This window comes from Bemisia tabaci, chromosome 7 (assembly GCF_918797505.1).
Source record: "Bemisia tabaci chromosome 7, PGI_BMITA_v3".
Taxonomy (NCBI): domain Eukaryota; kingdom Metazoa; phylum Arthropoda; class Insecta; order Hemiptera; family Aleyrodidae; genus Bemisia; species Bemisia tabaci.
In genome coordinates, this window is record NC_092799.1 from 7,811,212 (window position 1) to 7,828,074 (window position 16,863).

The 16,863-nt window shown below is 39.7% G+C and overlaps 1 protein-coding gene across 2 annotated transcripts in view; it reads right to left on the reverse strand.

The window, feature by feature from the left end:
- The window catches only part of LOC109032712 (NT-3 growth factor receptor), a 52,394-nt gene extending 44,357 nt beyond the window's left edge, over nucleotides 1-8,037 (reverse strand). Inside the window, exon 1 of one of the 2 annotated variants that reach the window (XM_019044978.2) lies at nucleotides 6,856-8,037. In XM_019044978.2, the coding sequence (XP_018900523.1) occupies nucleotides 6,856-6,895 (40 nt within the window). In that variant the 5' untranslated portion in view covers nucleotides 6,896-8,037. The remainder of the gene's footprint in view (nucleotides 1-6,855) is intronic. The other variant, XM_019044977.2, reaches the window with a different exon arrangement.
- Between the last annotated feature and the right edge of the window lie 8,826 nt (nucleotides 8,038-16,863).

Sequence of the window (16,863 nt, forward strand, 5' to 3'; positions counted from 1 at the left end):
TTTAGGCAGACTTGAGCATATTTTTTTTTTCAATATTTTTTATCGAGCATGATTTGCAATTTAATCTGAAATATCTGCAATTATGAAGGCTAACTTTTCATTCTTCGAAACAGAGAGAAGGAAAATGAAAGCAGTCTTTTTTAAACAACGCATTAGAGTGAAGGGTTTTTGTTTTAGATACACCATCCTCATTTTTTATGTAAATAAATCAGTAGATCTAACTAAGGCCAGTGGACTCGTGGAGCCATGCCACCTCATTAGTATTGGTTCTTCGGTTTCAACCTCGTTATGTAGTTCAAGTGCAACACAATGCTTTATCACAACCGGGGGAGAAAGTTTTACGGGGCTTTCATTCAGCCAATAGGATATCGAATATTAAAATTACGGGGGCATGTTTTTCTAGTAGGATGTTCCAAAATCTTAGCTCGAAAATCAAATGTATTTGCATCTATCTGATAGTCACACTGAGAAAAAAGGATCAAATGATTTCGATGTACCTAACTGACCCAAATTGACGTGGTGCACCAACTTATTAGCACTGTGCAACAAACTTATCTGAGTTGAACGCCAACCTATTTGGAAAACTCAAATAAGTTAGAGCACAACTCCAATAAATTTGGTGTGCAGTGCCAATACGTTTGTGCACAACATGAATTGGACTTCATTTTACGGTACGGAACTTAATTTCTGGCTCATCTGTAGAAAAACATGTGTGCATACGGAAACTGGTGGGACATACTTTGCTTCTAAACTGAGCCAGAAATTTAGAATTTGCAGGTGTCTGAAATTTTGAACATTTCACGTTTCAAATGAAATTACTTTGATAACTGAGAACAAGGATATCCTTGGTTTTTAAAGTGAACAATTATCGGAGGAAATACAAAATAAACTAATCTACTAAAGGAGATGTGTGTTTAAATGGGATAATCCGCCAGTTAACGTCATAAGGTGGCACATTCTCTCACTTTTAAATCTACTTTTCTACAATTTCCCATTTCAGGAAAAAATTATAAAAGATACTCAGAACTCGGCTTACTAAGCACTCTCAGATGAAGCAATTTATTGTGCAAACTCTCCATTGTAATTTCGAACTGCAGAATTTAATTCAATTTGCGTTAGCAATGCCATATTCGTCCATTTCTTTCTCTTTTTTTTGCAGTGCATACGAGCGGTGACTGGTTGTTGTTTATAGACTTATTATCTTAGTTCGTTTAAATGAGAGTGTTAACAACCCTCATAGCTAAATCTGAAAAAGCTATTTTCGTCTACTTTTCCCAGAAGGTTGGTTAGAGAGAAAAGAGTGAGGCAAAAACGTCTGCGTTACGGGCAATGCTCGAGGATTGTTCTGCCGGGCTATGGAAGAACGCCGTATGAGTCTTCAGACGTTGCCAAGTTCCCTCAAACAAATTACGAATTTTCGGGAAAATTTGCAAATAATTTCTCCAATTTTCCAGAGAATTTTGATAGTAATTTTACATAAAAAGTCTGAAAATTTCGAAGAAAAATACCCATAAATTTCTTCTGAAATAAAGATTTTCTGGAATGAAACTTGGCAACAGTCGAATGCTCATACGGCGTTTTTCCTTAGCAAGGCAGTGTTGACGGTCAATGCCCACGTCCCCAAGGAATCTCACGCTCCAGCGGGGGAACAAGGAAAAAATGACCAAAAAATTATAAAACGTGTTAAAGGAAGCGCTCCTACACGTAATGTCATCAGTAGCGTGGCGTGCTTTGCGATATATCGATTGATCTACCATTTAAACCTATGGGAAATTATCGATAAACAGGGTGTTCGCAACGAACACCTTAATAATCGATTCTTTACCATAGAATCAAATGGGGAAATATCGATAATCGATCGTTCACGCCTCGCCACTGCATCTCCTATGAAATTTAACGCTACAAGTCGGATTAGTTTCGAATGTAATAGTTTCATTTTGAACATGAAATTTACAAAATTTTATACACCTGCCCTCTTCTCCATTCATGCATCTTCTCTGCTTGACAAAATAACTTGCCTTGAACTTTTGGCGCGATTAATTTTACACTCTATGCGAATGTAACCGCTAAAATTTGGAACTAATCGTGGAGTTCTATCATGCGTCTTTACACGAGGGTAATAATCATTACGAACGCATCTCACGGAAGTACATTTCAGTTCGGTAGATTCATTGGATCGTGCGTTTTGCTGCAGTTGTGCAACGGTTGTTCTTACATACTAATTACGCAGACAAAGATATCCACGGTTGCAAAATCTCGGGTATTTCAAGGATGTGTTCACACAAAAAATCTTTACAATGATTTGCAAGAAATCCGGCACGATCTTAAAAAGTCTTGTCACCAAAGCACGAACTTCTTTACAATTCATTGTGATCACACTGTGTGTCAACATAAGGAGAGGTGACTCATCTACTTCGGAGTTTCTAACCTCATATCGCCACCTTACGATGCATTTACGCATGCGCTGTTTCTTGAATTTCCATTGATCGTCTATTGCCGAAGCGAGTTAAGTAAAATAATGACTTTCTTAGACTGAATTGAGAAGTTCTTTGGAACTAGGACGTATAAGACTTGCAATGCTGCTAAGATTGTGCGAATTTGTATTCAATTTGCAACGAACCAAGTTACCCACACATGTAATTATTTTCACAGAAAAGTAAATCAAAATTATAAGATTTTTTCAGAAAAAATTCCTAACAGAGCTTTCAAACTGTTCAACTGGAAACGATGCAATAAGTTGCACAACCTTAGCAGCATTGCAAATTTTATACGCCCTTGTTCCAAAGAACTCCTCAATTACGACCAAATACCCCGGAAAAAAATATGATTCTATTAGCGCATTCTTGAGTGAAACACGCATTATTGTTAAAAAATAAAAATTCGCGATAATAGCGAAATGAATGACCCTATGTAATTGTAACATGTTAATATACTGTCAAAAATATGTTTCGGACCATATAGATACCGAGATGTGGAGTAACTTGGCTCTGATGTTCTTGTTTACTGAAAATTAAAATTTTGAAAACTATCATTCTGATATCGTACTAATTTTCGTTATTCAATTGCATCGTATATGTCGCAGGCAATTAGCAATCGCCGGCAATTTGCAAGCGGTTCACACGTTGTTTCAATAAATCGCAATAATGCGCATCGGCATGATGCAATTTTTAAGGGTTATGGTCTTCAAAAGTATGAGATTGGCTTAAAACGCCTTCATTTTTTGTGACACTCTACGCTTTGTCACCATGTTAGTTTAGTTGCCTGTCCGATCTCAACCCAACTAATGTCACGCAGTTCACTACACGCACTTCTGAGTGTGCATATTCCTGCCATGTTTTTAAGAATAGAAAAGTATGTATTAACACTATAGGCAACATAATCAGCACTTTAATCTTGTTCTTTTCTTTTTGAATTTAAAGATTTTCTACATTTATTCACCACTGGCTTGTAAATTGCCGACGATTGCTAATTGCCTGCGACATACACATAGTTTTACTAATCATCCTGTGACATATATGCTCCCAATATGTTGGTATCATTGACTTTCAAATTCGATCTAAGCGATAATTAAGGAACTTTAAAGCAGCGAATTACTGCGATATGGCCTTCAGCAGTATCTCACTCTTTTAAACGAAGCATATCTCCTGAAGGTAAAAATCGTTATTCTGGTTTTTCGTCAAAATAAATAAGCAAAGTTCAACCGGAAACGACGCTTGCAATATTATACCTCAAATCATACGTAAACTCTTAATCGTTGTCCCTTGATATTGATTGTTTGGGTACGAAGACTAGGCAGGAACGGCGCTCAAAAATTCCAAGTTGTCAAAGGTTAGAGAAAACAATGCTGCGCACGTTGCCGAAATGCCTCTTAATCGCATCGATTATAAATCCACGTAGAAAATCTGCATTTATCCTGCGATTTTGCAACTCCGAAGAACATGAATGCGGAACCGTAGCAGTATCAAGACCGAAGTTCAAAATGATCTCGTAGTTACGTAGGGTGATATAAAATTCCCCCACCACCCGTTTGACCCCTGGGGTTCTTGCCCCTTTTTAGAGGGCTTCTCTGAAAATGTTGTGGGACCCCAAAAATCGTTTCCTTTGAGGCACTCACAAAATTCTAAGTGTTTATCTCAATTTATTTAAAAGTTACAGGGGTAATGCCTAATAGCTGCGGCGATTCCAGCAAATCGGCGACACTGTTAATCCTCCATTTAAATCTATTTAATATATCGATTCTAGGTATGTAGGCTGTCTCACCTCAAATCGATTATTTAACTACATTTGAATGGAGAAAAATAGTGTTATCAACTTACCAGCACTGGAAAAAACACATTGGATCTAGAGTCCAGACTCTTGAAAACATTGACAAAAAAAAAATACTCTTGATTGAATCAGATTTTTACTTAAATCAAAAGGAAATCCGCTCAAATTAAGAGGCTTGGTTCTTGATTTAAGCTAAAATCCGATTGAATCAATAGTCTTTTTTCTTGTCGATGTTTTTAAGAGGTCGGACTCTAGATCCAATGTGTTTTTTTCCAGTGAGAATCACCACTGAATGTTGGCGGCGCGGGACTTTTTGATCGCCCTGTATGCGCTCCGATCAGGTAAGAAAAACACTGGAACATGGCTGATCATCCAGTGGACCTCGGCGATTCGGATTGGTCAATTTAAATGTGGAACAATTAATTGAGGGGCTTGGAGGACAAGGCGCATAAGTGCAGTTTTTGAAAAAATTGAGTTTTGAATGATTTCAAGTAAAACTAGCCTGAATGCTTAGTTTGTGAAAAATTCGAGCCCAAATTCTACTTTTTAAACACTAAGAAATCAGTTTGAAATTTCTATCCGCCGTAAGGCTTCATGTAATTTCGGAACTTCAAAAGCGTATTTCTCGAAATAGCAGAAACTGCACTTATGCGCCTTGTCCTCCGAGCCCCTAAATTGATACGGAAGAACTGATGGTTTGTAATGAGTTTAAATCAGTAGCGATTCTTGAAATTTGATATCACTGTTTTCCCTCGATTTAATTGTACGTTAACAATGAAAAAAAAAACTCCGGCCGTGGGAGCCGCAATTAAAGGCTGTATAGACATACCGTCCGTTCCGGGCTCAAAGGCCGATAATTCCGGCTGCTGGAGTCGTAGCTTCGGCCTCTGAATCCGGAGCAATCGAAGCTACGCCTCCAGCAGCCGCAATTTTCGGCCTTTGAGCCCGGAACGGACGGTATGTCTATATAGCCCGTAATTGCGGCTCCCACGGCCGGAGTTTTTTTTTTTTTTCAGTGAAACAATCGATTCTTGGTAAGGCAGGTTGCCTCACTTCAAATCGATTTTTTTTTAATGGGTTTAAATGGTGGAAAAACAATTTTGCCAACGTGCAAACTCGTCACTGGTTTCAACGGAGCGGGTAAACAATGTTATCAGCTTGCTAGGATCGTCACCGCTTTCAAAACACAGCGACGAGTCATATCCATCTGATACAGCGATGTTTTGAAGGAGGTTTTGATACCAGTCATGCATACGCATTTAGGCGTTGAGGTTGGACCGAACTTTGACATTTCGTGTTTAATTACGATAGAGCATCATGGGAGGAGCGCTAGCGCCACATTCCCTGGCGTAAGGGAGTATCTCGAGTCCCGCATGAGCCCCAGAAAGCATGGATTTATATGTGAATCGGGGCTGACGTAGAAATTGAGATATGCCTTTACGTCTGAGAGGCGACGATTACAGGGAACGTACTTACCTATGCGGTGAAAGTCCAAAAACAAGTACCCCGATTCCAGTGGCGTGGCGTGAATTGCGATGTATCGATTGTTCTGCAATTAAAACCTATGGTCATGAATCGATTATTAGGGAGTTTGCTGTGTATACCCTGTTTATCGATCCTTTTTCGTAGGTTTAAATGGCGTAACAATCGATGTATCGCAAAGCACGCCACGCCACTGCCCGATTCGAAATCGCCACACAGTGGAACGAGTGTTTGGGAGAAGTCACACATAAAATTGTTGACAAAAATTGTAAAATTTGGACCGTGTTTAGTAGAAAAGAATACCGCATCAGTAATTGCCGAATTTAACAGGAAAATTTGATTTTTTACATGAAAACTGTTGGGTGGATTTTCGTGCAAATATCAGTAAAATTCATGCATAGCACGAGGGAAATTCCTTAACATTTTCAAAGGAATCTGCTTCTGCTTAAACGCTCTCGTGCAGAAAATTAAATTGTCCCGTAAGATTTGCCAACAGCTGATGTGGCTTAGTTCCTTTCTGCTTAACGCGGTCCATTTTAGTTTTACCTCGTCACAATTTTAATTCTAAGGGATGCTTTTAATAGAAAATTTTACGAGAAAACCAATGATTCTACTTTCAAAACATCAACATTTCATATTAATAAAGATATACACCTGTAAAGTTTTTAAATTATGTCAGACTTCTCCCATTGACTCGATCCATTGTACGCCGTTGTTGTTTCATGGAAAAAATTAAATTGCTGATTTAACAATTCAGTTGCTAAAAAAAGGTGACTGCGATGTTTCAATGTAGATCTTACAACAAAAAATAATGCTACTTTAACCACCCCCGTGGTTGAACTAGCATTTTTTTGTTGTGAAATCTACTTTAAAATTTTGCTGTCACTTTTTTTAGCAATTGAATTGTTAAATCAGCAATTTCATTTTTTCCGTGAAATTTTCCGTATGGAAAACTAGTTTTAAGATACTTTGGACACAATGAGAAAAAATGATTTCAGACCACTTTGAACACAATGAGAATTAATCAGTTGACGTTCACACAAAAAAATTGCATCATAGTTCCGCTTACCTTTGAAAAAATAATTAATGAGAGTGATGATGCCTTACCTCGTTTTCCCCGCGCTATCTCGTTCTTGAGAGGAGCCATTTTGTAGCGCGCTCTGTTCTTCGGAGATTAGTTTCCTCTGGGAACTGCGTATTTTCATAGCCATCAAATGATACTTGACACCAATCGGGCACCATAAAAATCAAACTTTCCGGGCAGGTTCCGCATACAGAACTTTCGATCAAAAATCCTCTCGTTCGATAGATTCATGCGTGAAACACCACCTGATAACCGCACTTGCACAGGGCACTTAAAAAGCATACAAGAAAAATGTACCCAAACAGTATGAGCGGGTTTCGAATCAGAAAAAGTATATTTTTACTTAATTAAGTATGGGTTTATCGTGAGTGAGGGCACAGTTTAATTTGCACTGGAATAATCTCCAGCAAAAATTGAAAAATTGAAGTAACCGTAGGTGATAAGAGAAAAGATTCCCATCCAAAGAGAGTATCAGACGGAATCGAAGGACTTAACTTCGAATTGAAAAATATATTTGCGATGCAACTCGCACATGCAGTTTCTGAGCTCACGGGTGAAAAAGTGATGATTTTTATTCAGGTAAAAAATATATCCCTAATTTTTGTTTTTGTATCTTGTTTTTGGTAAATTTATTATTTAAATCACTCGATTTTCAAAACAAAATTATAAATCTTAGATTCGTTATACCTTTCAACTGATTACGGACGAGATCAGTGATTTCTACCGAGGAAAAACTATTTTATTTAGAGACGAGTGCGTCACATCGCATATCGCATCGGTACCCGTCTCAATTAAGAGCGTTACTCCGAATCGAAAACGCACAATCCAGTCCTCGATACACAGCAAGTTAATAAAATCGACCACTGATATCCGCGACGACTTTTTTCGGTTCCGAAATCAGGAGGGAGCACGAAATTGCGATCACTTCAGAATATCACTAAAATTCGCACACGATAACCACCGTTACAAAAAAATAAACAAACACGTCGACTATCACCGATGTTCACAATTAATGTCAGAAATTAAGGGGGGGGGGGATTCGAGGGCGATAGCGGGGTACCGAACCAGACAAACCGGCGGGGGTCGTCGAGAAATAGGGAGCGAGGAGATAATTCGCCGTAGGAGGCAAGCTTTTGACCTAACCCGGGTGGCGCGCTGAGCTGAACTGTAACTGTCTCAGCTCGGACCTTTACTGAAGTGATAAAGGAGATCATCGCTGTTAACAGGGTTGCCACTGCTGCCGCGCTGAGGTTTCTCGGCTTTTTACGTCTTTTTTAACGACCCCCCCCCCCCATCCTATAGTTCTTCGTTAATTGTTATGGGGCTGTTACCGGGGGCAGGGGTGTACTGCCGAGGGAGGCTACGAAGTGATCGCCTCCCATGAATCTGCCACAGAGCCACAGAGCCGCAGAGCCACAGAGCTACACAGCCACAGAGCTACACAGCCACACAGCCACACAGCCACACAGCCACACAGCCACACAGACCCGGAAGAGCCTCTGCGGTAATCTTTTCCACATTTTTTTAGGGTTTTCTTCGAAATTGGATCGCGATGAGCAGAAAGGAACCAAGCCACATCAGCTATTGCCAAATTTAACAAATCAATTTAATATTTTACAAGAGAACTTTTGTGCGGATTCCTGTGAACATTTTAAGGAATTTGCTTCGCATTGTGTAGAAAATTCACCGAAATTTGCACAAAAATCCTCACAACCATTTTCATGTGAAAAATTATATTGCCCGATTGAATTTGGCAATAGCTGATGTGGCTTGGTTCCTTTCTGTTGAACGCGGTCCGATTGTATTATTCTCAAAGCATTACAAAGCAAGCGTATGCTTTGGAAATTAGGAAAGAGGGTCAACGTGCTGAGAGGGTCAGCGTGTTGAGAGGGTCAACGTGTTGAGAGGATCAACATGAGTTTGGTCTCTTTCAAGTTCTTCTTTAAATGTTTCAGTTGAAACCAAATTGAAAAGTTTTGCTTTCTTTCTTTATATCAGTTGTATCAATCATCATTGTAGCTTGTGTATTTTTCCTGAATCATAAAGAACACACGCACCAAATTTTTAGTTAGAATGCTTCTTGGTTTTTTATGGAAAAATATAACACGGGAGCAAATTTGGCAACCTCTGATGTAGTTGGTTCATTTTCATCCTCATCTTCATCGCATTGGTGAAGGCGGAAAGCAAGCATGCAACTATTCGCGCTCCGCCGTGGTTTTGTGGTATGACGTGGAAATGAAGGCGTTTCTTGCCACTTTCCATGGCTGGTCGCTTTCTGAAATTCTGTTTGTTCAAACCCAGGGAAAATAGAGTTATATGATTGAGACTGCACCGCTCGCTTTCTTTTTGATACTTCCAGTGCGTCCGGTGCTCACGTGGTCAACAGGTACAAAAATATGACTTTTTGAAAAACAGCTCGTAACATACTCTTGTCCTACTCTGGAGGCAAATTCTCAACTTATTGACGCGGGAAAATCAGTTTAGTGCTCATGAGATATGACAGACGCTCCGCAGCCCGTGACAAGATATACAAAAAAAAAAATAAATAAATAAAAAATTGAAAACGCGGGTAACAAGGCTAAAATTTCACGAATAAAACCGAAAAGTTTCGGCTGAAAACTCAGCCTTCCTCAGTTGGATAAAATAGTAAAAAGAAAAATGGTAAAAATCTAAAATAATACCTGGCTGTACCTTTCAAAGCGAGAATGTTGTTATGCTACATAACAACATCCCCCAACAGAGGAGGGCCCCCCTCCCTAATTTCACCCATGGGTGAGCTCCAAGGTATCCAAATCGGCTTAGATACAACTTTATATTAAGGTGATTCGTCAAGCTCAAGTGACGTGGTCGAAGTGGAGTGCGACATATCGCATCGATTAGGTCAAAAATCTCGGTCGATTTTGAATTGTTAGCGATAAAAAGGACGATAGCCCCTGCGCATGAGCCTAAAGAATCATTCTAAACCCAAAAATCAACAAAATTCCGAGAAACGAAAACAGAATAGTGTTTGGAAAAAAACCTCGCATTCGATTCAGCTATCGATTTCTGTATCGAATGCGAGGTTTTTTTCCAAACACTATTCTGCTATCATTTCTCTGAATTTTGCGTGTAGAATGATTCTTTAGGCTCATGCGCAGGGGCTATCGTCCTTTTTTTGCTAAAAATTCAAAATCTGCCGAGATTGTTTACCTAATCGATGCGATATATCGCACTCCACGTCGACCACGTCATTTGAGCTTGACGAACAGGCGGCTGGGACCAAGAAAATCCAACTTGAAACTATAACACGCCTCATTCGTGCCTCGGTTTCAATTCAAACCTTCAGCTGCGCGGTAAGCAATCATAATCCTTGATGATCGGGTGAGGTTAGAGGGGCCGGCAACAGCGGTTGCTTTCAGAATAATTAATTAGGTTTTTTATCACGTTCTCGGCGTACATCACTGTTTCATCACTACTCTGCTTCTCTCGTTGGTCGCTGCGGCTTCGGAGATAGTAAACACACTAACTCATCCGAAACACGCGATACAACCCCGATCGTCCGCTCTCCCGTCCTAAGGAAAAAACACCGTATGAGCATTCCAGAGTTGCCAAATTTCCCATGGTAAAATGTTCATTTATAAGGAGACTAATGAACGTATCCTTTCGAAATTTTCAGATAACTTAGATTTTACGGCGAATGTAATTCTGTGTAAAATTGGAGGGAAAATATACTCGGATTTCGCAGGAAATTCATAATTTATCGAGGGAAATTTGGCGACGTCTGGAGGGTCATACGAGGTTTTTCCTTAGGACGGCAGCACTCCACTCCGTCTGGCTCGGAAGGCGAAATTTATTCACGCGGCGCGCGGCCGACCCCGACGTTGACGGTGGCATGCCACCCGACACGGAAAACCGGTGGTGAGACGTCCAATGATCGATTTTCGATATTTCCTCATTTGAAGCTATGGTTAAAAATCGATTGTTAAAGTGTTCGTTTTAAACACCCTGTTTATCGATCCTTTTCTGTAGGTTGAATGGCAGACAAACGATACATCGCAAAGCATGCCACCCGACGCGGAAAACCGCCGCGAGGTTGACATCCGCTGGCCGCACCGCGCAGGTTTACATCGATAGCAGGTTCCGTGGACTCCGGAGCAGGGTGGATCAGAATGAAAAAAAATATGAAATATTTGTAATTTTTTAGGGGCTAGAGTGTGCAACACGTGCTCAAAGCATGCGCGAAACGAACGATTTCTGCATTTGAACGATAAAACTCGCAAACCACGTATCGTCACTTTCCGACGAAAGTATCACAAGTGCCATGCGACGTTTCAAAATTTCCGCCGCCATTCTATTTTTTTACAGAGAAATTGTTGGTTGAATCGGTTTGAAAATGTCACTGAATTTTATCGACAGCACAAAGAGAGTTCAGTGAAATTATCGGACAGGTTGAAAAATGTCTGTGTAAAAAAAAACTAAAGTGACGGCGGAAATTTTCAAACGTTGCATGGTGCTTGTGATACTTTGACCGGGGGGTGACGGTATCTCGTTTGCGGTGTTTAAAAATTTCCGCTCCCATTTTATTTTTTTTAAGTACAGTAGACTCTGGATTATCCGGCTTCGTATTATTCGGACTCTGGATTATCCGGATCGATTTTGCAACCATTTAACTACGTACGCATTCCGATAAGTGAGCAGATCCGCGGAGAAGCGGTCGCAAGGCATATTGGCGCCTGCAAGGCTGCAGGAATACTTCACGCATTGCGCCAAACAGTGCGGTCGGCGCGGAACGCATTAGCGCCTATTAGATTGCATAAATACTTCTCGCATTACGCCAAACGCAGTGCAGTCGGTTAGTTAGCCTAAAACGCACATTAGCGGCTACAAGACTGCATGAATACTTCACGCCTTGCGCGCTTTAATCGTTGTATTGTAATTTAACGTTGTCGGCTATCATTCACAATCACCATTGAGTCGTTCAGTTTGGCGTTAACCTTTTAAATTCGTGTTGGTATGTGCAAATCAACGTCATTCCTTGAACTTTTAACAGAATTTCCCTCGCGCAGAGGAGAAAAATTACGGGCATTTTTAAAAGGTGACGGTGAATAGTTTTTCATGTAAAAAATGAAGTATGACAAGACGTCTGCTACGTCGCAAACCGATATTAGTGGTTTGGAAGTCTTACCGTCCATTTGTCGAACATGAAATGCAAACATACGCATAATAGCCACACCGCACTGGAAAAAAAAAAAAAAAAAAAAAAAAAAAACACATTGGATCTAGAGTCCAAACTCTTAAAAACATCGACAAGAAAAGTACCCTTGATTCAATTAGAATCCAGCTTAAATCAAGAACCAAGCCTCTTAATTTAAGCGGATTTCGTTTTGATTCGAACAAAAATCCGATTGAATCAAGGGTATTCTTTCTTGCAATGTTTTCAAGAGTCTGGACTCTAGATCCAATGTGTTTTTTTTTTTTCCAGTGCGGCGACAAATTCAAGAGGAACGTGCTAGAATTACATATTGGATGCTTTAAAATTTCGAAAATTTCCCGATGCGAGACAGCCTACCGAGCTCCCTTGCACCTGTTCGAGTGTTGTGCAGTTAGAATGGTTTTCATGAAAGCCATTCATATTATCCTCGGTAGTAAATGTACACTTGATTAAGTGCGCTACTAATCTTGCTCCGCTGTGAGTTTGTGGTATCTCATGGAAATGAAGGGTAAACTTACCACTTTCCACAGCTGGCCGATCTTTGAGAGTATTTTCATTGTTCACTTGCCACGGAAACTGTTTAAATGGAATGAGGAGATAATCGAAGTCCTATTGGCATTTGATATTGCATGAGCTTTGCCAGAGTATTCACAGATTAAAAACTCTGTAGTGCCTGGTGCATGTAATCCAATTTGGATTTCATTCATCTGAGACTCTACCCAGAACCCAAAAAGCAGGAGGATTTATACTTACCATATTTTTCCCCTTCTAGAACTCACATATGGCAAAATCTTCGAATGAGAAGGAGTTTCTGTGACGCTGTGGAAAAAAACAGGGACCGGGATTCTTTTCTAAAATTAGCCTCGAGGCGCTTAAGAGCACATGCTAAACGTATTTAACTACGCAATTAGAAACTACAACTTCTGGCTCAGTTTTGAAACACCGTATATACCATTAGTTTCCCTTAAGCGCATAAGTGGTTCTATGGATGAACCAGAAATTGCAGCTCCTGATTGCAAAATGTTGTTCAAACGGAGGTAACCACATGAGGTCATTCATAAATTAAGTTCAGCTGAAAGTTTGAATTGTAGACCCCCTCCCCCCCTAGCCACGCCTTATCCAGTTTGTCATGTATTTCTTGCATATTTCTGAAAAATTACGTTTTGTCTCATGGAGACGCTTATTCTTACGTAAAAAAAAAATATTTTTTGTTGTTCTTTGACCACATTTTTGAATAATCTTTCAAAAAGTGTCTTTTCGCTAAAGCTCTCGCGGTATGCCACGCACTCTTTTCACTCATCGCGCACTTGACGATCTCTCCCCCGCCCAGAGTGCATGGAACGTTTTTGAGTGGTCCCTATGTTGTAATTGCAGCCCTCTGACATGCGGTCATCACAATACCCACGATTCTGCGATCATTCTGATTGACAACTCAATAGCTTGGGATTAAATAGCCTCAGCTTCTCAAGTTCTCAAGCTTGTTATAGTACGAATCAAACTCTGCGTGGGAAGACCTTGACCCTGGACACGGAGTCGACCTAGCACGGGAATAATCCCGAAGAGTCCCGGCGTGTCGCATCCTAACTCGTTTTAAGAGACGACTTACTTTTATTCTGTCGACTCTCTCCCTCTTCTGTGCTTCAGACCCTCTCTTGCTTATATTTCTCATTTTTTAAGTCATGAGTTAAATCGGCACAATGAAGTCAATCTCGTGACGCAGCAGCAATGTATTGTACATGTCGCAGGCAAATAGAGAAGTCAGGCATTTTGTGAGGTCCATTCCATCATTTTAAAATATTCGCCGAAAACTTCCAGAGGACATTTTAGTTAAAGTTTCCTCTCGAAAAAATGAAACATAGTCGGTGATTTTGAAACGCTGCAGTAAAAATACGTTTTTTTCGGCTTTTGTCGTCAATCTACGACACTAAAAATTATGCGTGAACTTCAATTTTATGGAGAGTAAATGACATGCACTTGTTTAGCTTAAACTCACTAGAGGCTCATTTTTCTGAAAATGTATATATTTTTTTTTAAACACTGTTATTCCTCAATTTAAATGCATGTAAAGCCTGTGTCACACAATCAAAACACTCCATCAAAATGTCAAGGTCAAGTGCTGTGATCGGTCCAAGTCATCGAATAAGCCAATCACAACCCCTGACCTTGATATTTTGATGGAGCATTTTGATAGTGTGACACAGGCCCATGTAAAACAATCTATTCTCGTTGAGCCTAGCCTACATCGATATTTTCAATGGATTTAAATGGAGTAATAAGAGTGTTGCCAACTTGCATGACTCCACTCACCATTATTGAACCGAAGTTAGGGCTCGAGCCAAAACCGCAGCATCCCTTTAAACATCCTTTCAACATCCCTCGCGCTGCGCACACAAGTGCCCGTTTAAGATGTTTATTCAAAATCCTCCTCAAGGACCAGTTGCTGGGGTATAAACACTCAACATCCGGTGCTGACCTCAGAGCAACTAGTTTACCGTAGCGCGTAGTCGTTCGATTGGGGAAGGTTCAGGATGCGACAAGGAGATCGGGAGCAAAGGGTTGTAAATCAATTTCAAGAGGGCGGGTGGATGCATGCGCCATAAAACAATTAACGCAAGGGAGAGATTATAGGGAAATGAGCGTCTCGTCTCTCCCGCCCCCCCCCCCTCCTCTGACGTGAGGGCGTATCTTAATTTCCACGTGAGCCCTGTTTTACATATAAATCCATGCTTTCTGAAGCTCATGCGGAAATTGAATTACGTTCTTACTAGGCAGGAATACGTACTTGTTGACGGAGGCATTATTTTCTTATGCTGCCGTGCTGAGAAAAAACGCCGTAAGAGCCTTTAGATGTTGCCAATTTTCCATTGAAAAATCACGGATTTTTTTGCGGGAAGTAACCCCCCCCCCCCCCGATTTTTCAGAGAATTGTGTTCGTAATTTGCTCTAAAATTTTTGAAAATTACAGAGCAAAATACCCATAACTTCCTTCAATAATACTTATTTTCAGAGAAGAAATTTGGCAACGTTCGAATGCTCATACGGTATTTTCCCCTAGCACGCCATTATAGTCCTTGTTATTTTGCTGTTGAAAATACCAAACCATATTTCTCGGTTCGCAACGGTGCAGATATCCTTTTATATTTTACTTCTTTGAAGGCTGAATGAGACGATTTAAGCGGAATCAGCTTAACCATGTTAGATGTTACCTAATTTTCTCTGATATTATATTTGGTACACAGACTTTATATCCACTTTTTTACGTCCACAGACTTTCGTCCACAGACTTTTCGTCCACAATTTTTACGCCCACAGTTCTAAAGCCCACACTATTGCTAAGTTCATTACTTAAACGTCCACTAAGTTAAGTCCACAAATGTAAAGTCCACTAAAATCAGATTCAAGCATTATATTTTAGTACGTGTGTAAAATTATATTGACAATATCGAAATGAGAAAATTAAGAGAGAATAAGGTGTTGTTATCGTAACTCATATTTTAAATGAAATGTTAATTTCTTCTTTTGATTCATCTTTTCAAATTGTCTTTGGTAAATACTTGTTTCATTTTTATCCTTGAAATTTCCGATTTAAAATATGCCTTAAATGTACATTCTTTTTTTTTTAATGAAATTGATTACTTCATATTAGAAAAATTTACATTTTTAATACGTAGTAAATATTTGTAAAACCTTTTCCAAGTAATGGCATCGATATGAATCTCAATGAGCCATAGTTGTGATGAAAGAAACTATAAAAAAAATTAATAGAAGAGGAAAAAAACTAAGAAGCACGCAATTTTTTGTTTTTAACTTATTTGTGAATCGACCTTCTTGAGTCAAATACGTCCAATTTTAGCGTTTAATTGCGCTTACACCACGCTGCAGCACAGTAAAAGCCCAAAACATAAAAGAATAAATTTTAATGCTTTGGAAATCATTACATTTGACACGGAACTACTCTTATATTTAGAAAAACACATAATATTTTCCAGTAGTACATATTTCTTTTTCATCAGTTTAAAAGGGAATAATCAATGCAGAGAGGGCAAACATTTCAAAATTATGAATTGAAAAACGCTGACTCCGCGAGTTTAAATATTAGAGCCTATCACAGAGCGGAGCGGCGTGTTAGCAGCGCAGACTGCGCACTGGCGCCTACAAACCTAACGGGATACTTCACACATTGCGCAACGCGTGAAGTATCCCGTTAGGTTTGTAGGCGCCTGTGCGCGTGTCACGCTGGTTGCCTGCCGCGCCGCAAACGCTTTAAGCAACTATTTCGCGTCAGAGGCGTTGCACAGTATCCTACAAGATTGAAGGCGCACGAAAGAACTAGTTAAAGAGGACTTTCAATTTTGACAGCATCTGTTACTGAAAAATGTTTAATTTGGCATTGGAGCGTTTTCCAGGCTCCCGCTTCGGTTTTCATCTTATCATGTCCGTACAGTGTACACATGAACATATGTTTTTATCTGCTCTTAGAGTCTGTTTTCTTTCATGACTTGATTCATGAATAAAATGTTTTTAAGAATGAAGGTAGTGGTAGTATGCATTTATTTTTGAGGTAGTTCCTGTCATTTAAATGAGAAGAAAAAAATGTGGACAATTTGGACAATTTTGGACATATTCATGGTTGGACATTAAATCCAGTAGACTTAATATAGACTGCGGACTTAACGTTTAGTGGGCATAAATAGCGGTGGACATTCATTTCATGGACGAAAGGTAGGTGGACATAAAGTCCTGGAAGCATTTTATTTTTAACAGGCAACTTAATAACACTAGATTTTGCTATTTTGTAAGGATATCCTACGTAATCCAGGTTAATTTATGCAGAGTTTAA